The sequence below is a fragment of the Prunus mume genome, linkage group LG2 (genome assembly GCF_029339155.1).
Source record: "Prunus mume cultivar Tortuosa linkage group LG2, ASM2933915v1, whole genome shotgun sequence".
NCBI lineage: Eukaryota > Viridiplantae > Streptophyta > Magnoliopsida > Rosales > Rosaceae > Prunus > Prunus mume.
The window spans coordinates 28,852,440-28,876,927 of NC_142699.1; the positions used below are offsets into that span (position 1 = coordinate 28,852,440).

The following is a 24,488-nucleotide window of genomic DNA, read 5'->3' on the forward strand; positions in this document are numbered from 1 at the left end:
CTTGGAAGTGTTATCTCTGATCCTTTCCTTTCCTTCGGAGAGTTCTCATCCTTGGACTTTATGGTTTTTGTAGAATTGTCAGTAATATGGCATGAAACACATTGTTTGTGTATGTCTGTTCTTAACGAAGTTATGATTTTTCAGAGCTGATGCTCGTTCTGCTTTGATCCTATTTTTATTTCCGAGTACCGCTCATTTTCTGAAACAAAATGACCAAACACAAGCAAATAGATTGCACAAGATGTTGATCATATTTTCAAATAGATACACTAATGCTGCTGAAACGTCCATACAACCTAGGATTTGGAACATGCTGCTGTTTCAAGTACTACATATGGTAATTTCTTCAATCTACAAGAAAGAAACATCTTAATTATTTGGGATTTAGGTGTTCCTTGGAGATCAATGGTAACAAATTCTTGGTAATGAAGACTATCATGTCCCAGAACCAAAAAGTAGGACCCAGTATTATCATCAAGTACAATATCTGTTCATCATAAGAGTATTATTCTTAGAAGGGTCCATGCCAAGTTCTTGAGAATCCATATCACGGGATCAGCTATAGATAAGTCTAAAGCACAAAGCCTGATTGCAAGAAATACCATACAGAACGAACGAGAAATTAACAGGACTTGATAAGAAAGCACATGGCATAGGGATTTACCTGGCTCTAATATTTTGTTTACCTTCTGTTTGAGCCAAAAATTGACACACCCAGTGAAAAGATGGAAGCCCAAAAACCGAAGAGTCATTAAGGCTCATGAGCAAACAAAGTGATTTGGGCCTCACAGCCCAAAAATAGGAAGAGGAGTCCAGAAATAGGAACAATCCCACGTGACATCTCGGGATAAAGAAAGTCAGCAATGGCAACCTCTGGGATAAAGAAAGTCAGCAATGACAACCTCTGAGATAAAGAAAAGTCGAGCAATGGCGTGTCATAGAAGAAGTGATTGAAGGGTTCATGACATCAAGTTGATTCTGAAAAAACTGAAGATCAAATCCCTCTTATATATGTATATTCAGAGATTTTTCTTCTGTCTTTACAGAGAAGGTAATTCTCCCAAGGAGATAAGCAAGTTACAATCTCAGAGAGGATAAGCGAAAGCGAGCTGTCGGAAAAGGAATCAAACTAACCATCACGGGTAAAATATCACAAGGGGCAGTTGAAATTGGGAAAGAGATTAGGTTCTTTTTCAAGAAAATCAGGGAAGTGATTGCCTATTTTGAGAGCCTATCTTTGCCGCCCAATAAATAAACACAATCACCCTACTCCAGAGAAGAAACAGTTTACTATAAATACAAGAAGGAGTGAACAGGGTAAGGGACAACCAAAACATCAATCAAAAACAAAAACTCAAAATGATCACTTGATCTCAAAAAACCTTCAAAACACTGAAGCAACCAAAGCTCATTGAGCCACAAACAAACAACTCTAAATCAACCAGAAGGTCACTTGAATTCCAAGTGAAAACCAGCTTTAGATTAGAATTCCCAAGGTTCAGACTTAAAAATAAGTCATTCAAAACGAGATTTCTCTTTACAAATTTGGTTTAGCAAAAAACCAAGACAGGTAGAGCTTGAGCTTTTCCCAAACATGAAAACCTCAACAAATTTTACGGTCTGATCTCTAGCCCATCAAGTCCTCGAAAGCGACCATACGCCCTTACAGTGAAGAAGCGCGATTCACCTCGAAGCTTCACAAAAGCTTAAGGTACATTGAAGCTCTGCCAGAATCAACCTTTGGTATCGATTTATAGTTGAAGCTTAGCAATCGAGTTGTCAACGGTCCGGTCCGGCCAGACATTCCCGACCCAAGCGTCTATAGTCCAGCCGGGCATTTGCAGTCCGAGCAGCGTAACCTTCCATCTCGATGAAATGGAGTTCCAATCAGATCTTCATCTCTAGCATGAGTATTTATTGTTATAGTTTTGTAAAAGCGATTACGCTAAAAAGCGATTTAAATCCCATCAACCATCTGGCAGAACAACCTCTTTATCTTGAGATAAATTGTTAAAGTCCTCACCATCGAGGCAAGAAAAGAACTTACTTGGGAGATATTCCTCACCCAAATTCACAATCGTTTGTTTAGAAATCAGTAACTTAGGCGCAAGTTATCCATTCCAAACTAAAGTCTGCTAGAATTTTTATTACTAGCGATGGCACGCTCGCACACCAAAGAAAGCGACTTGTTGACCAGTCTATGGTTCTCAAGGCGTTAGGGAACTTTGCCCTTCCATCACAGAGTAAACGCAAAGCGGGCAAACAATTTGGCACGCCATGGGACTTCTCAAGTATACATTTTCTCATTGAGTTCTTTACAGTCCATGAATACTGGAAGCTCTAGCCAGAACCCACACCACGACATGAAAATAAACCAAGTGGCCCTCGGGAAGGTGGAATCGGAAGAAAGTGATGCCGGCATTCAAGACATGGCAAGCACATGGGCAGAGGTCCGGGGCGGCTCGAAGGATGAACTCGACATCTGAGGAATCGTATTACGACAAGAGGTCACAACACAAAGGAGCCAAGATACCCTAAATAATATGACATCCATGATGCAATGGCAGGTCAACAGCAATTCAGGAAGGATCGGGAGGCGCCATGGCCGTAATTCCCAATCCCGGCGAGGTGGTCAAAGAACTAGACCTTCCCTATGGTCCCCACCGTGATTGGCATGGCCATATCAAGAGAATCCTCTCGGTGCACGGTGGCCGGATACGTAACGGGAGAAATCCGGGCCGGACATAGGAAGTGGTTTTCTGTCCAGAAGAACGTGTGGCCCGATGCGGCCGAGCTCTGTGCAGACAAGTCCGCGAAATCGGAGAACCTCGGCTTGTTGCCAGCGGCCTCACAGATCTCCCTATGGAAATTCTGCAGACAAGCAATATTACTCCTACAGGCCCGGAAGGATGGACCTAATCCATTCCCTCCACCTGCAAGAGGAAGGAGAGGCAGAGGGGAGAAACTATCCTTATGCTAATAACGCAGAAGCAGTGGGGCAAAGAGGAACCACCAGCTGGAAGAGCGGGAGGACAGGGAAGAAGTTTTGCCTAGACCATATAGGCAGAACCACGATTTGCTCGTAATGCCGAGCGATTTGCTCAGCAGCAGGACAAAACCTCCTCCCGTTAATGCTCTAAATGACGTGGGGGCATTGCAGAGGATGATCAGGGAAATGATGGAGCACGAAGCGGGGAGGGAAAGGCCCACCTATAGAAGCCATATCCACCTTACATCGATCAGATACCCTTGTCCCAGGTTTTAAAGTACCAAACTTCACTTTATTCAACGGAGAGGATCCTCATGCTTCATCAGTTGAGCACGTAGGCAGATTTTCCACCCAATGCATAGCCATAGAGAATAACCCACTGTTAAAGCTAAGACTTTTTGGGAACTCTCTCTCTGGACAAGCTTTCACTTGGTACACTAACCTGCCAGCAAATTCTATTCAGACTTGGGAGCAAATGGAGAGCGTCTTCCATGACTACTATTACAGGATTCAGCCAGAAGTCACCATCAGTGACCTTGCCGCTCTCAAACAGAGTGAAGATGAACCTGCCCAAGACTTTATAAACAGGTTCAGGAAGCTCAAAATGAAGTGCCGAATCCCCATCGAAGAAAGACACTTCATCCAAATGGCTCAGGCTGCCCTCAAAATTTCTTTGAGGAAAAGATTTGATGGGATGTTGTTTGGAGATCGCGAACGCGAGATAAGCGGCCAAGTGCAGGAATTGCTCGAGAGGCGAGAAACTCTTCCAAAGGCACGTATTACAAATCCCCTTCTTCCTCAATACATATGATTGAAGTGGAGTCAGAAGAAGATGCAGAGGAATCGGAAGAGAGAGGTTGCGATTGCGGAAATGGCAAAATTAAAGCATCCCATCAGTTGTAAAACCCTTACAAAGCCTCAAAGGGATCAAAAGCCGCCACCATTCACAGGAGGGTTCGTTCCAAACAAACCCATGCAGAACAAAGTATATTCTTTCGATCTGACCAAAGTAGATGCTTTGTTTGATGAAATGTTGCTACAGAAGCAATAGAGACGCCTCACAGAATGCCCAAACCGAAGAACTCAAGGGCACACAGTATTGCAGATGGCACAATTCTTGGAATCATTCTACCAATAGTTGTGTTGTTTTCAGAGATGTTATACAGGAAGGGATAACAGCAGGAAGGCAGCTAGCAGAAAAACCTTCATCCGTCACCACAGATCCTTTTCCCCCGCCACAAGTTAATATGGTCAACCTAAATTGGCAGCGAAAGAAGGACAAAATATAGATGCCGACTCAGAGAAGCGGAATAGTTTCAAAGGAGACTATGGAAAGACCAAAAGCAACCATTTCAGCTGGAATAGTGCTCTGCAACAGTGCAAGTGTGAGGTCGTGGAGGTAATCCCTGGAAAAGCAGATCGCCCACTCAAGTGTTTTTGATGGATTGGAACCATGCACCGTGATAAGGCCGGAGAAACTACCCTAGGCCTGTCAATCCAAAGAAGAATGACTAAGCACCAAGGAAGAAAAATCAATAAGAGTGCCCGGTGATAAACCTTTGGCGGCCATCATTGAAGCGAGTGGTATTCATCGGAAAAGTGGCGAGACCAACAATGGAGCCGACAAGAACCCAAAGGAGGAGGTTCGAGACGATCTGCACATTCCTCAATAACGAAAAACGCATGTGTGCTTCCATAGGCCAAAAAAAAGGAAAGGGCAGAAATATTTCCCAGACAGAACAAGCAATCTCTCAACCACAGAAGTTGAAAAAAGCAGAATCCTCAAAGAAACCTTCTATCCATTCTACCTCCGCCTCAGAAAATCTACTTAAAACTCCCGACCAGGAGAAAAAACCGATCCTATTCGGAGAAGGCAAGGAGACTGGTTGAGAATATGAAGAGGAGCGCTGGATTATGAACCATCTATAGATGACCAGAATGCGCTCCTCGGAGCAGAAGAACTAGGAGAATGGACGAAGGAGTATGATGGAGAACAGATGGATTATGACGGAGGTGGATGCGGAGGCCTTGGTGCAGTGGAGGACTTGTTACGTGGCCTAGGCATCAATATGGTGTTCATTCGCCGGAAAAGTTCAGGCGTAGAAGGACAAGAGCACTCGGGCGAGACGTATTTTCCCAAGAAAGTTTTGAATGCAGGTTGGCGAAGCGGAAGAAATGCCGAGCAGCAAACGAGCAGTCCCAGGATGAAGGAACAACCCACAAGTTGGCTACAGATCAGCTTTGCTTCTCCAAACCAACCAAAGAAATGGCAAACCACCTCAGACCCTTGTTTATAACAGCAAACTTTGGGGGTGTTCCTATTCCCAAAACTATGGTAGATGGAGGTGCAGCCATCAACCTTCTACCTCACAGAATCTGAGCAAAATGGGCGAACAGTAAAAGGATTTAATTCCAACCCGCCTGACCGTCACCAATTTCGCAGGAGGCATCACCAAAACCCTTGGGATCCTAGATGTGGATGTCTTAGTAGGAAGCAAGAAGCTGAAGGTTGCATTCTTTGTGGTAGATACTACCTCTACCACTTACAATGCATTGCTTGGCAGAGACTGGATTCACCAGAGTCTATGTGTTCCTTCCACTCTTCATCAACAGTTAGCTTTATGGAATGAAGAAGCTACATGGAGATAATAGAGGCGATCCACGGCCATTTCTACCTTCGCCATGTGTTGTGAGGCAAGGTATTATCATGATGACCTTGGTCCTTTCACCTTCTTTGGAGTCAACCAGAACGGCCGCCCCCATGGTGTCACGGCCCGAGGCTCATTGAAGAAGGTCTAACCAATTCCTTGGAGGATTGGAACAGACCTTTTGTTCTAAATTTCCATAGCACTAATGTCTAGTCCCAATCAACAAGAAAAGGATCGAGCTGCAACAATCCGGTCCATTACAAAAAGATTGTTGATATCTGGGAGGAAAGAAAGTTTTTTGCGCAGAATTCAGCCATCAATATGGCGAGAATTCACTCATGAAAGCACGGAAAGCCGAGGAGGAAGAGGAACTACGGGAGGAAGTGCTAGATTTTGCACCACCCTGGATGACTCTCTGCCGGTAGAAGATCCTTTGCAGGAAATAAACTTAGGAATAGGGGAGGATCCAAGGCCTACCTTTATCAGCGCACTATTGAAAGAGCCACTTAAGAATGAACTCGTTGCACTTCTACAAGAGTTCAAAGATTGTTTTGCTTGGCATTATCATGAGATGCCGAGTTAGACAGGGTGGTAGAACACAAGCTGCCAATCAAAGAGATACCTTCGGTCAAGCGAGGCGGAAGAAGGATGTCCATGGACACATGAACTAAAGTCAAAGAAGAAATAGAAAGGCTGCTCAAGCGGGATTCATCGAACTGCCATCTATGCTGATTGGCTAGCTAATATTGTACAGTTCTAAAAGGAAAAGCTGGCGATCGAGAATCTGCGTGGATTACGAAACCTGAATGAAGCCTCTCCCAAGGATGAGTACCTATGTCAATGGCGGACATGCTAGTAGATGGAGCTGCCCACAACGGATGCTATCTTTTATGGATGGCAACGCAGGTTACAATCAGATCACGATGGCGAAGAAGATATCCACAAGACTGACCTTCATGTGTCCAGGGCATATAGGTGCTTTTGAATACACTGTAATGCCTTTTGGCTTGAAATCGGGGCTACCTATCAAAGGGCAATGAATTACATTTTCCACGATATGATTGGACATTCCCTGGAAGTTTATATTGATGATGTTGTGATTAAATCACAGAGGAGGGAAACCACATGACAGATCTAAGAAGAGCATTCCTAAGAATGAGGCAACATAAGCGAAAATGAACCCAAAGAAGTGCGTTTTTGGAGTTCAAGCGGGAAATTTCCTAGGATTCTTGGTCCACCAAAGAGGCATAGAGATCGACAAAAACAAAGCAAGATCCATCATAGAAGCTTTGCCACCTAGGAACAAGAAGGAATTGCAAAGTCTCTTAGGAAAAATTAATTTTTTGAGGAGATTTATATCCAATTCTGCAGGAAAGATCCAGCCTTTCTCTTCTTTGTTAAGATTAAAACAGGAACAAACCTTTAAGTGGGAAGAACAGCACCAACAAGCTTTTGAGGAAATCAAGCATTACCTCTCAAATCCACCAGTTCTGTCCCCACCAAGGAGAGGCAGACCACTCAAGCTCTATATATCTGCATCAGAAGTATCCATTGGAAGTTTATTGGTTCAGGATAACAAGGAAGGAAAGGAACAGGCGGTTTATTACCTAAGCGAGAACTCTGACAGAAGTGGAAAGAAAATATTCTGCAATTGAAAGACTTTGCCTAGCCTTGTACTTCACCGCTGTAAAGCTCAGACATTACATGCTGCCATACACCATCTATATCATTGCCAAAACAGATCTGATCAAATACATGCTAACAAGACCAATGCTAAGAGGCAGAATTGGAAAATGGACCTTGGCCTTGACAGAATTTGCCTTCAGATATGTTCCTCGAAAGCCGTCAAAGGACAAGCTGTGGCAGACTTCCTAGCAGATCATCCCGGAGAGGAGATTGAAAATATGGACTCCTTAGACATAGCAAATGCAGATCTATTAACCAGAGCTCACACCTGCCTCAACAATCCTATCTACTCAGTTCATCTTGCACCTTGGAAGTTATACTTTGATGGATCAAAACGATATAACTTCGTAAGGTGGAATTGTATTGGAAGAACCACTTGGAATCGGACACGCTACTCTTTCCAATTGGATTTCCAATGCACCAACAAAGGAATATGAGGCCTTAATCATTGGCTTAGAAATACTGGTAGAACTAGGAATCAATCTGTGGAAATTCTGGGAGATTCCATGCTGGTTTTAAAACAAATTCGGGAATACAAGTGCCTAAGCCCTTCTTTGGCTGTCTACTTGGTGGCAGCTAGGAATCTTCTGCGAATTCAGAGAAGCCACTTGGAACATATCCCAAGGGAAGAAAATTTTGCAGCCAATGAATTGGCCCAGGTGGCAACAGCGTACAAATGCCCGAAGACTGTGTACAAAGAATCATTAGGATAGGAAAGAAAAGCCTACCATCTGTTCTGGCCAGGGGGATGGAGATAGATGTCAACTCTGCCACAATCACTGAAGATGATTGGAGAAATCCTATCATGACCTATCTACGATATCCAACTTTGCCCTCCGAGAAGAGAGTCAGAATCATGGCTTTAAACTACCTTATGTGGAATGAAGATTTGGTCCGAAAGAGCAAGGATGAGGTGCTTTTAAGGTGCCTCGGAAAGAAAGAATACATGAAAGTTATGGGGGAAACCCATGAAGGAATCTGTGGAGCGCATCAAGGTGGGAGAAAAATGTGCTGGTTAATTAGGAGATATGGCTACTTCTGGCCAACCATGATGAAAGATTGCATTAACTATTCCAAGGGGTGTGAATCTTGTCAAAGACACGGCCCATCCAGTGGCTCCATCAGTTCCCATGAATCCAGTGGTAAAACCATGACCCTTTAGAGGATGGGCAATGGATCTCATTGGTAAGATCTATCCACCAGAGACTGCTTTATCATTGTTGCCACAGACTATTTCACTAAGTGGGTGGAAGCCAAGGTTGTTAAATCTACTACATCTCAAGAGATCATCATTTTCATAGAAGAGCAGATTATCCAAAGATTTGGCATCCCAGAATCAATCACAGCGATAGAGGATCCTCCTTCATATCCGGAGAAATCTTTGGACATGGCAGAGGCATTCAAATCGACTGCTCCAATCCACTCCTTATTATGCCCAAGCCAATGGACAGGCGGAATCAAGCAACAAAGTGATCATCAACATTATCAGGAAAATGCTTGAGAAGAATCCGAAACAATGGCATGAGAAGGTCGAAACTCTGTGGGCATATAGAACTTCAAAAGAGAAGCGTGGCATGACTCCTATCGTTAACCTACGGTCATGATGCAATTCTACCTATGGAGATAGCTGTTCAGTCCCTCAGAATTGCTCACCAACATGACTTAGTAGGAGAAAACTACTCCCGAGCCATGCCTTTTAGGCTGGAGGGATTGGATGCAGCGGTGGCACTCTCAACAAACTCTGGCGGGAAAACAGTGTATCAATGGCCTACAACAAGAGAGTCAGGAACAAGAGTTTTGAAGAAGGGAGATAGCGGAAAGCGATTACCCCTCGGAACCCATGTGGTGGTTATGGAAAATGGTCGCCTACATGGGAAGGCCCTTTCATAATCAATCAGATCCTCGGAATGGGGGCATACAGGTTGCGAGGATAGGGATGGAGAAATTCATACGGCCCCAATCAATGGCAAATGGTTAAAAAGTTTTATCCAAGGATATGGGATTCGCAGGTGTACAAAGCAGACCACAGGATAGACACAAGATTACACTAAAAATCTTTTGATTCCTTTCAAAATTACCCTTGTTTTAGATTTACTTTGAGTTTGTCCCTTTGTTGTACTTCTATTTTCCGTTAACGGGGGAATTTACCAGCGCCAATTTAATGGCCATGTCATTTAAGTGCAAACCGTTCCAAAAGCGATTCAGACTTAAGAAACGCATTATTTGGGCCAAAAATTGACACACCAGTAAAAGATGGAAGCCCAAAAAACCGAAGAGTCGGCCAAGGCTCATCGAGCAAACAAAGCTGATTTGGGCCTCACAGGCCCAAAATAGGAAGAGGGAGTCAGAAATAGGAACAATCCCACGTGACATCTACTGGGATAAAGAAAGTCAGCAATGGCAACCTCTGGGACAAAGAAAGTCAGCAATGGCAACCTCTGGGATAAAGAAAAGTCAGCAATGGCATTGTCATAGAAGAAGTGATTGAAGGGTTCATGACATCAAGTTGATTACAGAAAGAAGATCAAATCCCTCTTATATATGTATATTCAGAGATTTTTCTTGTCTTTACAGAGAAGGTAATTCTCCCAAGGAGATAAGCAAGTTACAATCTCAGAGAGGGATAAGCAGGAAAGCAGGGAGCTGTCCAGAAAAGGAATCAAACTAACCATCACGGGTAAAATATCACAAGGGGCAGTTGAAATTGGGAAAGAGATTAGGTTCCTTTTCAAGAAAATCAGGGAAGTGATTGCCTATTTTGAGAGCCTATCTTTGCCGCCCAATAAATAAACACAATCACCCTACTCCAGAGAAGAAACAGTTTACTATAAATACAAGAAGGAGTGAACAGGGTAAGGGACAACCAAAACATCAATCAAAAACAAAAACTCAAAATGATCACTTGATCTCAAAAAACCTTCAAAACACTGAAGCAACCAAAGCTCATTGAGCCATAAACAAACAACTCTAAATCAACCAGAAGGTCACTTGAATTCCAATTGAAAACCAGCTTTAGATTAGAATTCCCAAGGTTCAGACTTAGAAAATAAGTCATTCAAAACGAGATTTCTCTCGTTACAAATTTGGTTTAGCAAAAAACCAAGACAGGTAGAGCTTGAGCTTTTCCCAAACATGAAAACCTCAACAAATTTTACAGTCTCTAGCTGAAGTCCTCGAAACGACCATACGCCCTACAGACTAAAGAAGCGCAGATTACGCCCACTCGTAAGCTTCACAAAAGCTTAAGGTACATTGAAGCTCTGCCGAATCAACCTTTGGTATCGATTTATAGTTGAAGCTTAGCAATCGAGTTGTCAGCGGTCGATCCCCGGACATTCCCAGTCCGGCCAGCGTCTCGGTCCGGCCGGGCATTTCCAGTCCGGCCAGAGCAGAACCTTCCATCTCAGAAATGGAGTTTCAACTGTATCTTCATCTCTCTAGCATGAGTATTTATTGTTATAGTTTTGTAAAAGCGATTACGCTAAAAACAATTTAAATCCCATCAACCATCTTGCTTGAACAACCTCTTTATCTTGAGATAAATTGTTAAAGTCCTCACCGATGCGAGGCAAGAAAAGAACTTACTTGGAGATATTCCTCACCCAAATTCACAATCGTTTGTTTGCAGAAATCGATAACCCAGGGCAAGTTATCCATTCCAAACTAAGTCTGCTAGAATTTTTATTACTAGCGGTGTACGCTTCGCACACCAAAGAAAGCTGACTTGTTGACCAGTCTATGGTTCTCAAGCGGTGGGAACTTTGTCCTTCCATCACAGGAGTAAGCGCAAAGCGGGCAAACACCTTCTCTTCCATTTCGTCCTTCGTTTCTCCTGCCAAAAGAGATTCAAATGTCAAAACTGGAAGCTAAACCATACTGAAGGACATATTTTTCTCCCTAATATGATAGATAGAAATGAGATTTGTATTGTCACTAAGCATATGATTATGTAACTAAACCTTCAGCTACAGATATTGATGGCATCAATACACTTGTGACACAAGATTTTGGAATTCTTGCAACAAGGGGTGGAGAAACATCTTGGTGTTCCTCTGTAGATAAAATCCAATGTCAAATCACCCAATGACCACTAAATGCTCCAGAAAAATAAAAGGATGAACATACATTCTTTCCTAACATTAAGGAATTGCATCATTCTTTTGGAGTAAGGATTGATCATAGGAGTAAATCAATCAAACAAGCTCCAAAAACTCAATCGGAAATCAGACATTTAAACTGAGACTTCTTTTGTCTGAGGAAAACATATCACAAACTTTTATATCCCGAGTTCACACTAATTGGAATGAACAGATACTTGTAGTTACATATAACGAGGGATAACACCAATGGCCTGAGCTTTATCTACAAAGGTCAAGCCACAGAGAGAGAATTAGTCTGGAAAACCAATCCTAACTGATAAACTGATCGCCTAAATAAATAAGAAACAGAAGTGTAATTATAATAAAGTACATTGTTCTTCATTTCAAATGTATGGAATTTGGCATGACACACTTTCATGACCCTACCATGTATGCCTAATTGCAGAGTTAAAGAGTACAGACCATTTGTATATTTTTGCGAGAGAGAGTCTTGAGATCGACAGAGAACGTGAATTTCCATTTTCATTTATCTGGAGTAGTAAGGATTGGTCATAGGGGTAAATCAACAATACAGGCTCTGATAACTCAAACTGAAATCAAACATTTAAATTGAGACTTCTTTTGTCTGAGCAAAAACATATACTGAACCAATGACCTGAGCTTCATCAACAATACAAACTTTGACCACGAATGACACAAAAAGATGCAATCTAATAGTTTCGTAAACATTAGGGACGTTTTGTGATATTAAGCATTTTTCAAAAAATGAAATAGTATAGCCGATCGGTTATACACGGTTTTTTCCTTTTAAAAAAAATAAATAAATAAATAGTATGGCCGCACGGCTATACTCTATTTTTAATTTTTAAGAAGAAATAGTACAGCCGGGCGGCTACACTAGGTTTTAAAATTTTTTTAAACGATATCGTATAGCCGGACGGCTATACATTGTTTTTTAATTTTTTAAAAGAGAAATAGTATAGCCGATCGGCTGAACTTGGTTTTTTAAATTTTTTTTTACAAAAACGTGTAGCCTTCCTAATTTTCTAAAAGAAATAGTATAGCGGACGGCTATCGTGCTTATTATTTATTTTTTTAAAATAAGACAACCGATCGACTATACTCGGTGTTTTCCTAAAAAATAGTATAGCCGAGACGGCTATACCCCGTCTTCCTCATTCCAAATGCAGGGAATATCGCATGACACACTTTTCTGATCCTCCATGTAGGTTTAATCACAGTTCTAAAGAGTAGACCATTTGTATATTTTTGCAAGAGAGAGGCTTGATATCAACAAAGATAATGAACATCCATTTTAGTTGTCTTTTGTCTGTTCTTAACAAAGTTATGATTCTTTAGAGCTGATGCTCGTTCTTCTTTGATCCTGTTTTTATTTCCGATCACCGCTCATTTTCTGAAACAAAATGACCAAACACAAGCAAATAGATTGCACAAGATGTTGATCATATTTTCAAATAGATACACTAATGCTTGGCGCCAAAAAAAATTAACCCGGGTTTTTCTTCCTCACTTTGCGCGACGAATCGTTTGTTTGTCGTACTAAGTATCTTTGCGCAACCAAATATTTCATCACGCAAGATTTTGTAGTTTTGCTCTGAATTTGTTTTTCCGTCGCATGAGTGAATTTTGCGCGACGATTCATTTGTTTGTCGTGCTAAGTATCTTTGAGCGACCAAATATTTCGTCACGCAAGATTTTGTAGTTTTGCGCTACGAATTTGTTTTTCCGTCGCATGAGTGAATTTTGAGCGACGAATTTATCTTCGTCGCGCAAATAGTAAAATGTAGTAGTGATATTGGGTAGTCAAGTATATGATGTTAGTTGTGTAAACGATAATGTAAATATTTGTTAGTTGCTTACACAACTTTGTAAATATTTGTTTGCTGACACAACTTTTTTATTGACTGTATTGTGGAGGACATTATCGCATTGCTTAAAAGATTTGCAGCGCACCAGTTCATGCTACTTTTAGATATGCAGATGGGGCTGCTCGTGGAGTATCACAATTATGCCCTACATAGAGGTGGCCCTGCGTTTGTTGAAGATTTTTTTTTTTTTTGGGGGTACTGTGGAGGTTATCTTTAAAATAAAAAATATAAAAAATGGGGCATCCAGCTACAACGATCCAGGTCATCACATCAGCTTAAGATAAGGTTTTCATTTTCTTTTTCTTCAATTATACAACTTGCATTCAATTTACTACTTTTTGTTGGGTGGAATTGGACTTCAGACATGGACAGAAAGAAATTGCTCTGCCGACAAAGAGATATTCTCATCAATCAATCTAAAAACTAGATCTGGTTTACTTGTTTTCGTTTTGGCAAAGAGAGAGTAAACAGTGGAGAGAATGGCTGAGGCAGTTGTTTCCGTTGTGCTCGAAAGTGTCAGAGACTTCACCATTCAGGAAGCCAAGTTCTTGTCTGGAGTCAGCCGTCAAGTTGAAGCTGCACAAACTGAGCTACAATTGATGCAGGGCTTCCTCAAAGATGCAGATGCAAGACAAGGACAAGATGAAACAGTCCGTATTTGGGTTGCCAAGATTAGAGATGCTGCTTATGATTTGGAGGATGTCATCCAAACTTACGGCTTGAAAGTGGTTTCCGAGAAGAAAAGAGGCCTCAAGAATGTTCTCAAAAGATTTGCCTGCATATTCAAGGAAGGGGTTGATGTTCACAGGATTGGGACCGAAATTGAGAATATCACCACCAGAATTTCTGATTTGAGGTCAAGTTTGCAGAAGTATAACATAAAGGAGCTAACAACGGACAGAGACGGTAGTGGTGGTGAATCTTCCTTGCAATTGCATGAGAGGCAAGGACTACTCAGGCGAAGTTATTCTCATGCTGTTGAACGTGATGTTGTTGGGCTAGAGAACAACGTAGAAGGATTGGTAACGAATTTAGTGAAAGATGAAAATCGTCATCAAGTTATATCTATTTGTGGGATGGGCGGTTTAGGGAAGACCACCCTTGCAAGACAGCTTTATCATCACAAAAAAGTAAGGCAGCATTTTCATAGTTTTGCTTGGGTCTGTGTATCTCAACGGTGTCAAGTAAGAAATGTTTGGGAAGGAATTCTGTTTAAACTGATTTCTGCTACCAAGGAACAGAAACAAGAAATTAAGGAAATGACTTATGATGAAATAGCAAAGAAGCTTTTTCTTGTCATGAAAGAAATGAGATGTTTGGTGATTCTTGATGACATTTGGAGTATCGAGACATGGAATCTTTTGAAGGTTGCATTTCCAAACGTGGAAACAGAGAGCACAATACTGCTTACTACACGGAATCAAGCAGTAGCTTCGCTCCCAAATATAAATGTTTTTCTCTACAAACTCCAGCCACTCAATGAGAATGAGAGTTGGGAACTACTAGTGAAGAAAGCAATATCTGCAAGGGCTGAAATCGGTATTTTCTCACCCTTGATATTTTCTTTTAGCAATACCTGAAATCGGCAATTTCATAACTTGGTCACACATTTGTTAGGTAGTTTATCTTATGCAATTGCAAATAATAATCAGGATAATTTTAGCTAATTCAAAATTTTCTCCCAGCCTCCTCTTCAATCCAACAATATCCCATACGTTTTATGAGTTGGTGCAGATTTAATTTTTAAATGTTTTCCATTTGGCATGTATTATAAAATCCAAACTTATAATAAGATAAAGAATATTAGTAAATTTCAGGATTTCACAATTTTAATTTTAAATCATTCGAGCAAGGAATATCCACTACGATTGCTCACACTACAAGTTCATATTTATTTTTTTTTTCTTTCCTATTTTTTCAGACTTGGGAATGTATAGAGACTTAGGAAGGAAGATGCTTCAATATTGTAAAGGTTTGCCATTAGCCATCACTGTGCTTGCCGGAGTTTTAGCCAGAAAAAACTCCATTAGAGAATGGGAGAGAGTGTTAGAGAATGTTCATGAATACATAAGCAGAGGCATCAGACAAGAAGAAGAATATGAAGGTGTATCAAGAGTGTTGGCATTGAGTTATGATGACCTACCGTATTACTTAAAACCATGTTTTTTATATTTAGGTCATTATCCTGAAGACTCTGAGTTTTTGGTGAGCGAATTGACTAAGTTATGGGTGGCAGAAGGTCTTATCTCCTTGAGACAACAAAGACATGGTTCGAGGGAAACAATGGAGGATATAGCACGTGATTGCTTAAGTGAGTTGGTGGAAAGGTGTTTGGTTCAAGTGGGAACAAGTGGTTCAACAGGAACAATTAAAGGTTGTCGAATCCATGATCTTGTACGAGACATGTGTTTGTTTAAGGCAAATGAGGAAAGCTTCCTCCAAATGCAAGAAAATACTTCTTCTGTGGCAGCCGAGGCAGAACAATTGGGGAAAATTCGAAGACTTGCAATTTACGTGGATGAGAAGGCAGATAGGTTGGTTTCTTCAAGAGATGAAACAAATGGGCACGTAAGGTCTCTATTATTCTTTGGCCTAGAAGAATGGATTCCAAAAAGTGAAAAAGGATTACTTTGTCCATTGATGGATTTCAAAGTGCTTAGAGTTTTGAAGGTGGAAGATCTTTATGAAGTAGAAGTTGAGTTGCCAAGTGAAATTGGAAATATGGTACACTTAAGGTTTCTAAGTGTGAAGTGGACTGATATAAAAAATTTTCCGCCATCCCTAGGTAATTTAGTATGCTTGCAAACTCTTGATTGTCGTGTTTGGAATGACAATGTGGTCATCCCAAATGTGATAAAGAAGATGAAACAATTAAGACATTTATATTTACCTCAGGTGTACAGAGCAAAGGCTAAGCTGGAGCTGTCTACTCTTGGCCATCTACAGACCTTATATAACTTTTCAAGTGAGTATTGTGATTTGAAAGATGTTGGTAGATTAACCAATCTTAGAAAACTGAGAATAAGACTGTCAAGCTCTTTGCAAAATCTGGAGGAAATCTTAAAATCTACAGGCAGTACGCTTAACCGTATCCGGTCTCTAAATTTTAGGAACAATTCTGGAACGAATAGCAGTGCAGAGCAAGCTATGCAAATAGTATCAAGCTGTCGGGGTATATACAAATTGATGCTGAAAGGGCCAATTGCAGAATTACCGAAAGAGCTCCACAACTATCCAAACCTCACCAAGTTAGTATTGTGGAGTTGTGGTCTCAAGGAGGACCAAATGGGAATACTAGGGAAGCTGCCAAACCTAACAATTTTGAAGCTTTTTCAAGAAGCTTTCGAGGAGAATACAAAGATACTGGTTTTCTCTAAAGGAGGCTTTCCTTCTCTTGAATTTCTTGATGTTTGGGGTGTGTACGGAATAACAGAGTGGAGAATAGAGGAAGGATCCATGCCTCGTCTCTGTCGATTGAAAATTAAATATTGCTGGAAATTGACGACACTTCCAGATGGGCTGAGATATCTTACTAATCTCAGGGAATTAACCATAAGAGGGATGCGTAGAGAACTCCACCGTCGGATTGAGGAAGATGGAGAGGATTTCTATAAAATTCAACATGTACCTTCCCTTGTAATTGGAGAACCATCACTGATGCAATGATGGCAAGGTAATTTCTTTCCTTTAATTGTTTAATTTTAAAGCGAAATGGGTGGTTTGGTTTGTGTTGATTAGTTATAAAATGAAGCAGAGAGAGAATATTAAAGTAGAAAAGCCAACAGAATATGGGCTCCCTTGTTTTCTTTGTCCATTTTTATTGCTTTTTGCTTGTGCTTGTGACTTGTGTTGTGAGTGAGAAGCTTAAAATTCCTGACTTTGAGGCCAAATATCTTATAATAATATTTGATTTGTTTTCTTTGTCCATTTTGATTGCTTTTTTGATTGTGCTTGTGAGTTGTGAGTGAGAAACTTTAATGTAAAAGCCAACAGGTTAAATTTCCTTATTTTATTACTTATAAACTTTAATATGATAATTCTATCGCATTCCAAAATCTTAAAATACATGACCGTTAGATTTAGATGTTCCTTTTGAAGTCAATCAAGTAAGAGTACGTTGAATATTTATGTGCATTTCAGAATCTTTGAAATGGAGAATCTTTCCATTGCTACGCGAACAACAATTAGAAAGCTCCAGTCTATATATACTCTCTTTTTTGGCATACTGGATAAACTATTACGTACAAGAGTACTAGATTGAAATGAGTGTTTTTATTTTCAAAATGTGGTACGATATTACTACTATATATATTCATTTTGGAATGCACGTTTTGACAAGTAAACTGCTGAATTTGTGTTATGGTAGCTAGCTGCAGGTTGGAACTGATATTGAGAATGTATGTCGAAGCTCTGCAGCAGAGGGAGCATGTTCCTGGAGATGTGGTCAAGAAATGCTCTGTGAAATCAAGAGGAGCAAAGATGTTGTCCAACAGTACATTTATATTACACAACTGAAATGATCGTATTATACTAAAATTTCCTTGATGAAACCTTGTATTTGTATTCCTCTTTCGTGTCTGCTTTCAATTATGAATTTTCAGTAATATGGCATGGAACACAAGGGTGAATTTCCATTTTCATTTATCTGGAGTAGTAGGGATTGGTCATAGGGGTAAATTAACAATACAAGCTCTGATTACTCAAACTGAAATCAAACATTTAAACTGAGACTTCTTTTGTCTGAGCAAAAACATATACTGAACCAACGGCCTGAGCAAAAACATATACTGAACCTTTCTATTTTCCGCTTCTTCTCTCTTCTGAGAGCTTCTTCAGTCGTTGGTGTTTAGGACCATGAAGTGAATGGCTCTGAATTTTGGGATTGTTCAAAGAGATGGGACTAAATTGCTTTCTGGGTCTCCCTCTTGTTCTATAATCTAACGATGATGGAAAGTAGGAACGTGCAAGGAATCATTCCTCTGGTGTTTGTGCAATTTCACCACCCCATAAACTTAAAGGGCAAGACCCTTTGTGAATGTATTTTAATAATTTTAAAAGAAATAGTATGTCCGCGCGGCTATACTCCGATTTTTCCTTTTATTGAAAACCGAAATAGTATGGCCACCAGATACTGCACAACTTAGCAACGATTAATATGGTCTTCGAATAAATATAAGGGAGTTTCACTAAAACACCCAAAATGAGGGTTGAAATTATAAAAAAACCCAAGCACTATTTAAACATATAAACACACCCAAAACTCATCATTACACACACTCAAAACTCATTTATAAACACACTCAAAAAGTTGACTTTGGGGTTGATTTTGGGTGTGTTTCTATGTTTAAATAGTGCTTGGGTTTTTTTATAAATACATGTCTAGGATTGGGTTTATTTATAAATTTGTATAAATATAAGTACTCGAAAATTAAGTAACACCCAGAAAACTACGACCAGCAATTTGAAACATCAACAGAGCCGAAAAGAAGATGAAAATGATGTCAGGAGGGTGTTTGGGAACCAAGAATTTTGAGAAATTTGAAAAAATTAGGGTTTCAGAAATCAAAATCAGGTAGCAAAAATGCAAAGACGATGAGATCGATGAATAAGATGATATCACGACATCAGAAAAACTGTAATCGACAATGCAATTGTAAACAGAAAAAAACCCAAACTTTCAACAGTATATGAGATGAAAGTAAAAAAAACCCAAAAATCAAAAGGGATTAGAACATTGATGGGAAGTTGAAAGCATACCTAAAGAAATCAAATACAAGCTCTGAAGCTCAGGCGTTGTTGCACGGTTTTGATTCTTTTGCTTTCCTGATCTCAACTGGAATATTTATAATCGAGTTGGGAAAATCCTGTGGGTTCAGAAAATAAAAGATAGAGATGAGAAATCAAACCACCACCGCTATCATCCGATGGAGATTAACTTGGAGAAAAAAAGAAGGAGAAAATAATAAGGCAGAACCCACCACCAGGAACTGCCATTGATGAACCTCAACTAGTGATGACAAAAATCCCCGTCATACCGGGTTCCGATTTCGGGTTAAAATTGGGGACAAGTAAGGAGGTCCCCGAATATTAGTGTTTTATTATTTTAAGGAATTTTTATTGTTTTTATTGACTCATCAACACAAAGGTGGGTCCCTCACTTTCCACATCATCAACTTAAGATAATACCATACAGTTAAATTGACCGAATGTGTAAATTGAACAAATCTTAAAACGTTGAGGTGCAAATTTATGAAATTGAAATCCTGTTGCCCATTTTGATAATGCCCCCAAACCTATAGGGGCAAAATTTAGTCCTAATTATTTTTGTAGAAATGTCACCTAAACTTATACCTCAATTTCAATTTGTCACCTTAAAGAAAAATTTAATAGAAATGTCACCTTAATTTTTCAAATTCCATGATTTGTCATCTGACTTACACCGTCCAATTTTCCATCCATTTTAGAAGGTATTTTAGTCTTTTCATTTTCAAGAGTATTTTAAATATGGAAAATTCATTATTAAAAAATTGTATTTTTTTTTAAAAAAATCTCACTTTCCCCCCATCCCATGTGCGCCATCAGCGGTTCCAACCAACCTCGCCCACCTTGAAATCCATTCCCTTTTCACATCCCCTTTCTCCATTCCCCCTTCCCTCTTCCCTCTTCCCCTTCCTGCTCTCTCTACCATGGAACGCTTACCCTCCACACACAAATTCCCTCGGCCCACCCAGACCGAGTTCACCTTTTTCTTCTTTTTTACCTTTTTGGTATTTTTTTCATTTGCATATTGAAAATTTGTGGATGGAGAGAGAGAGAGAGAGAGAGAGAGAGAGAGAGAAGTGGGGGGAGAGGGGTCCTATGCGATGTGTTTTGGGGGCGGGTGGGAGAGAAAGGGAGAGAGATCTTTTTCCTCCTTGAAAATGGAAAACTAAAATACTTTAAAATAGATGGAAAATTGAATGATGTTAAAGTCAAATGACAAATTATGAATTTTGAAAAATTAAGATGACATTTCTCTTAAATTTTTTTTTAAGGTGACAAATTAAAATCGAGGTATAAACTGAGGTGATATTTCTTTAAAAAAATACCTATTATTTGTGTGAGTTTGGTAGCTGAAAGTCAAGCAGACCATAAAATAATCGCAGACAATACAGCACAAGGAGGGTGGCCAAGTGTAAGATACCTATCAAACAAGATCTGCATGGCCTTCTCACATTTAGCCACAACTTGCCCTTCAAAATCAGGTGTTGTTTGCATCACTTGCCACGCAAGATACTCAAGACTTTCTCATTTGCCTTTGCTCTCTCTCTCTCTCTCTCTCTCTCACGCAAGATACTCAAGACTTTCTCATTTTCCTTTGCTTCTCTCTCTCTCTCTCTCTCTCCCCTTCCTCCACCAGCTCTTTATAAAAGCAAAGTTGAGCTAGCCAGTCTCCTCTGTGCCTCCATATGCCATAGAGACAGAAGAAGAAAAAAATTCAATATTCATATATCATGGCTGCTGTGATGGAGGGTGAAGCATTGGCAACAGAAGCTCCATATGCCCCTGTCACTATTGAGAGGAAGGTCAGGGGTGACTTGGAAACCAAACTTCCTAAGCCATGTGAGTTCATTCATTTCTCTCTCTCTCTCTCTCTCTCTCTCTCTCTGTATAAACATTAGGGTTGTTTCTTCTTCTTCCACTATTCTCTAACATGATCTTCAAGAAAATTCCAAGTGATATCTATTTGGCAAGTTTGTTTTTAACGGAAGGATTAATTTATCATGGGGCACTATAATAATTTGACACATAGTCTAGAATTATATGAATCAAATCATGTGGTCTATGACACTGTTTTTCTTTTCCCCTTAGTGAACCTCATCCATTCCGTGAGATAAATCTACATAATGAAAATTTCTTTAAACTAAAATTCAAAGTAACAAGATTGATTTTAGTTTCTACCTCTAGATTGAGCAACTCCCCAATGGAAGCCGAGCTACCTAATTGAAGTTGAAACATTCCTTGACAAATTAATGGCAACTATAACATGTTCAAGTGCACTAATATATTTTGTATTTTGTTTGAAAATATCCCAATTTCAGACATGCCAAGAGCATTGGTTGCTCCGGACACAAACCATCCAACAGGAACACTGGGCCATCAGCACCGCAACATGAGTGTTCTTCAGCAGCATGTAGCTTTTTTCGACCAGGACGACAATGGGATCGTCTACCCTTGGGAAACTTTTACTGGTAAATCTTCATGGCTTCAACTTATTTGTTCAACCTCAACAAGCACCCTTTGTACTGAATTTATTAGGTTCTCATGTACTTTGTTCTTTTCCCTGTAATCAGGATTGCGAGCCGTTGGTTTCAATCTCATCGCTGCCGTTGTTATGTCTGTTTTTATCAATGGGGCTCTGAGTTATGCTACTCTGCCCGTAAGTTGTATATTGTTTGCTACACTTTATACCACTGTGGTTGAATTTAAATGGTAGTTAATTAATTAGTAATAAGCATCCTAAGAAAATTTCGGTTTCACGGTATATGTCACTAATTCACCAGTAAATTACTATTACATTTGGATTATTAACACCACTTGGCGATTAGTAACAAACAGTAATTTCTCTCAATCCTTTAGATACTAAGCAGAGTGTTGTTAGAGATATCACATTCTGGACTACATGCTACATGATGTTCATGTTAATTAAAGTTGGCTATAACTGATGGAAGAAGTACATATTAACTGCTATATCATGTGCTTAGTTAATGCGGTTTCTTGTGTGCTTAGTTAGCTAATGCGATTTCTCGTTTAGCTGACCACGTTATGTGGAAGTTGGTGTGTGTTAAAGTCTGATAAATGTGAGTGTAAATGTAGGACATAATGAAGTTGCATTTGTAATTCTCGAATTTCCAATTTTTCACAGGGGTGGATTCCTTCTCCTTTCTTTCCCATATACATTTACAACATTCACAAATCAAAGCACGGTAGTGATTCTGGAACATATGACACAGAAGGAAGGTATGTAAATATAAATTAAACAATAAACCGTAACAATCTTTGATGTTGTGATGGGTCGAAATGAATCATTAGGACTCATCTGAAATCATTTTGCAGGTTTAGCCCAGTCAGCATTGAGAACATGTTTAGCAAGTATGCCAATACTTTGCCAGACAAGTTCACCCTGGGAGAGCTTTGGGACATGACCGAGGGGAACAGAGTTGCATTCGACTTCTTTGGATGGTAACCTTTTTCAGGTCCCTAATGCATTTCACTTAAAATTTCCATGTCAACTAGCTTTGGTTCTTCACTTTGCCATCGCTTTGAGCGTGATTTTTGCAGGATCGCTAGTAAACTGGAATGGGGACTTCTGTATGTTCTTGCCAGAGATGAGGATGGTCTTCTGTCTAAAGAAGCTGTTAGGCGCTGCTTTGACGGAAGCTTATTCGAGTATTGTGCTAAGATTAATGCAGCTGGTATGGCTAAGATGGGCTAGAGCCTAGAACAAAATGTACTACTTGCAGTGGAAGCTATATGCACCAAAAGATATGATGTATATGTATGTATCTTAGTTTATGTTGAGACGTTAGGAACGTTAATAAATTGAAGGATGGCCCTTCAATGTGTTCGTTGGATTTGCTCAGGTCTTTGGTGTGTTTATTAAGTGGTCCTGAGTTCAAACTCCATGGTATCCGTGTGTGTGAGTTTCACTCCAACCCCTTCCTAATTTTGGCCCAAAAAAAAAAAAAGGATGGGCCTTCACACAGTTCTCACATAAGGTTGACCAATGATGATCATAATTTCGGCTGGTTAACAACATTTCCCATCAAATGGTTTTTTTTTTTTTCCATATAAAATGCTTCATTTCAAGGCAATTGAATTGGATGAACAATTTCAAATAAGGGAATGAAAAGTACAATATTGGGTTTTGTTCAAGAAACGTAGTACAATGGGTTTGGAAGTTTGAATGTTCTTTTGGCCCTTGGAAGCCCCTCAATACTGCTATATTGATCTCCTACAATGCCCCAAATGCGGTAGCCTTCACCAATCAACTGTTTTCTCACTTCAGTCTTGTAATTTTGCACCCCCATCAATTCATCATCAGGACCCCTGCAACCCCAAATGGAATTTTCCAAATATTCAAGTGAAACAAATTAATTAATTAATGAGAGAGAGGGAGACAGAGAGAGAGAGACAGAGACCTCAATATGAGACTTGTCCATCCATAGTAGCCAACATTGACAAGGTTGTCAATTGTGGCTGATCTGAGATGCTCCCTCCTTGAAGAAACCAAAATGATCTGCAGCCCTCTGGCTTTCATCTCATTGAAGAGTTTGAGTGAGTTTTCCAGAGCAGGTGCCTTGCCCTGGCTCATCCATTCCTCCAGAGAAGTCAGGTTCAACTTCTCACCCCTATTTCCAATTTTGTTCAAAAAACAATTGCAACAATTTTGTTCAATCCTCCAATGGGTTACGTAAATCTCCACCATAAATATTTTATACGTGATCAGATTGCTTGTTTTGAATAACATATCAAAAGGCTTACCCGAAATGTTGCTTCTTGTAGTAAGGCACGGTGGAAAGGAGCGTATCGTCAATGTCGAAAATCCATGCATCTTTACCATCTTTCTCCAAATTGCGGCTGGTGCTCAGATACACAATAGCTTCCTCAATCGCCCTCTCCGAGTCCACCTTGTACTGAGTTGAAGTAACATATTTTCCAATGTAGCCAACACATTCTTCGGGCACGACTTGGAACTCTCTGATGTTGTGCAGCTCGACATTCATCCTCCAACTCTCGCAGTAGTTTCTCAAGCTGATGCTCAGTCCATCTTTGGTTCTGTGACTCAAAATGTTCCATTCTGGCCCTGCTACTGCTACAGAAATAATAAGACTCAGACAACCTAACAACACGCTTAGATTTCTGCTCATTGTTCTCGCAAACATTGACTTTGGTGTAAGACACAAAGAAGAGAGGGAGGTGGATTTCAAGTAGGTCTTGTTAGAGAAATGGTGGATTTCAAGTAGGTCTTGTTAGATAAATGGAGCAATGGAACTAAGTTTTACGATCAATTCGCATACCGGCCAGGGTGGCCAATGCCTGATGATCTATTTCGCTAGGACATTACTACTTCGTCGCCACATGAATTATTGCGATTTTGTCGCCACATACTGACCAGGGTGGCAAAACTAGATGC

General features: G+C 40.1%; 3 protein-coding genes and 1 long non-coding RNA gene across 7 annotated transcripts; 2 read left to right on the forward strand and 2 right to left on the reverse strand.

The window, feature by feature from the left end:
• The first annotated feature begins 13,616 nt into the window (after positions 1–13,616).
• Positions 13,617–17,956, forward strand: LOC103323923 (putative disease resistance protein At1g50180). 3 transcript variants are annotated; one of them, XM_089045314.1, is made up of 3 exons: positions 13,617–14,851; positions 15,234–16,985; positions 17,679–17,956. In XM_089045314.1, the coding sequence occupies exons 1-2, from the start codon at positions 13,792–13,794 to the stop codon at positions 16,976–16,978; spliced, it is 2,805 nt and encodes a 934-aa protein (XP_088901440.1). In that variant the 5' UTR covers positions 13,617–13,791; the 3' UTR covers positions 16,979–16,985; positions 17,679–17,956. The 3 variants fall into 3 exon arrangements, with proteins under 3 accessions (XP_088901440.1, XP_088901441.1, XP_088901442.1); XM_089045315.1 differs by having other exon boundaries at positions 17,683–17,956; XM_089045316.1 differs by having other exon boundaries at positions 17,689–17,956.
• Positions 17,919–19,668, reverse strand: LOC103323924 (uncharacterized). 2 transcript variants are annotated; one of them, XR_016123876.1, is made up of 3 exons: positions 19,291–19,417; positions 19,070–19,176; positions 17,919–18,443 (listed from the first exon to the last, which is right to left on the reverse strand). It is a non-coding gene; the product is annotated as an uncharacterized LOC103323924 (long non-coding RNA). The 2 variants fall into 2 exon arrangements; XR_016123875.1 differs by having other exon boundaries at positions 17,919–19,176; positions 19,291–19,668.
• Positions 19,669–20,683: 1,015 nt separating this feature from the next.
• On the forward strand, positions 20,684–22,926 carry LOC103323925 (peroxygenase). Its single transcript, XM_008225948.2, has 6 exons — positions 20,684–20,914; positions 21,394–21,543; positions 21,646–21,731; positions 22,218–22,312; positions 22,409–22,534; positions 22,634–22,926. The coding sequence occupies exons 1-6, from the start codon at positions 20,806–20,808 to the stop codon at positions 22,785–22,787; spliced, it is 720 nt and encodes a 239-aa protein (XP_008224170.2). The 5' UTR covers positions 20,684–20,805; the 3' UTR covers positions 22,788–22,926.
• A 184-nt stretch (positions 22,927–23,110) lies between these two features.
• LOC103323933 (acid phosphatase 1-like) lies at positions 23,111–24,237 on the reverse strand. The gene is made up of 3 exons (XM_016792161.2): positions 23,837–24,237; positions 23,494–23,703; positions 23,111–23,401 (listed from the first exon to the last, which is right to left on the reverse strand). The coding sequence occupies exons 1-3, from the start codon at positions 24,235–24,237 to the stop codon at positions 23,224–23,226; spliced, it is 789 nt and encodes a 262-aa protein (XP_016647647.2). The 3' UTR covers positions 23,111–23,223.
• Positions 24,238–24,488: the final 251 nt, after the last annotated feature.

What these genes read in the sequence shown, in the direction of transcription:
- LOC103323923 (XM_089045314.1), top strand. Translation starts at nt 13,792, where the DNA reads ATGGCTGAGGCAGTTGTTTCCGTTGTGCTCGAAAGTGTCAGAGACTTC. An exon ending in ATCTGCAAGGGCTGAAATCG is followed by an intron (nt 14,852 to 15,233) that starts GTATTTTCTCAC and finishes CTATTTTTTCAG; the next exon opens with ACTTGGGAATGTATAGAGAC.
- LOC103323925 (XM_008225948.2), top strand. Translation starts at nt 20,806, where the DNA reads ATGGCTGCTGTGATGGAGGGTGAAGCATTGGCAACAGAAGCTCCATAT. An exon ending in CCCTTGGGAAACTTTTACTG is followed by an intron (nt 21,544 to 21,645) that starts GTAAATCTTCAT and finishes CCCTGTAATCAG; the next exon opens with GATTGCGAGCCGTTGGTTTC. An exon ending in GCATTCGACTTCTTTGGATG is followed by an intron (nt 22,535 to 22,633) that starts GTAACCTTTTTC and finishes TGATTTTTGCAG; the next exon opens with GATCGCTAGTAAACTGGAAT.
- LOC103323933 (XM_016792161.2), bottom strand. Translation starts at nt 24,237, where the DNA reads ATGTTTGCGAGAACAATGAGCAGAAATCTAAGCGTGTTGTTAGGTTGT. An exon ending in TACAAGAAGCAACATTTCGG is followed by an intron (nt 23,704 to 23,836) that starts GTAAGCCTTTTG and finishes AATTGGAAATAG; the next exon opens with GGGTGAGAAGTTGAACCTGA. An exon ending in TGGACAAGTCTCATATTGAG is followed by an intron (nt 23,402 to 23,493) that starts GTCTCTGTCTCT and finishes TTGGGGTTGCAG; the next exon opens with GGGTCCTGATGATGAATTGA.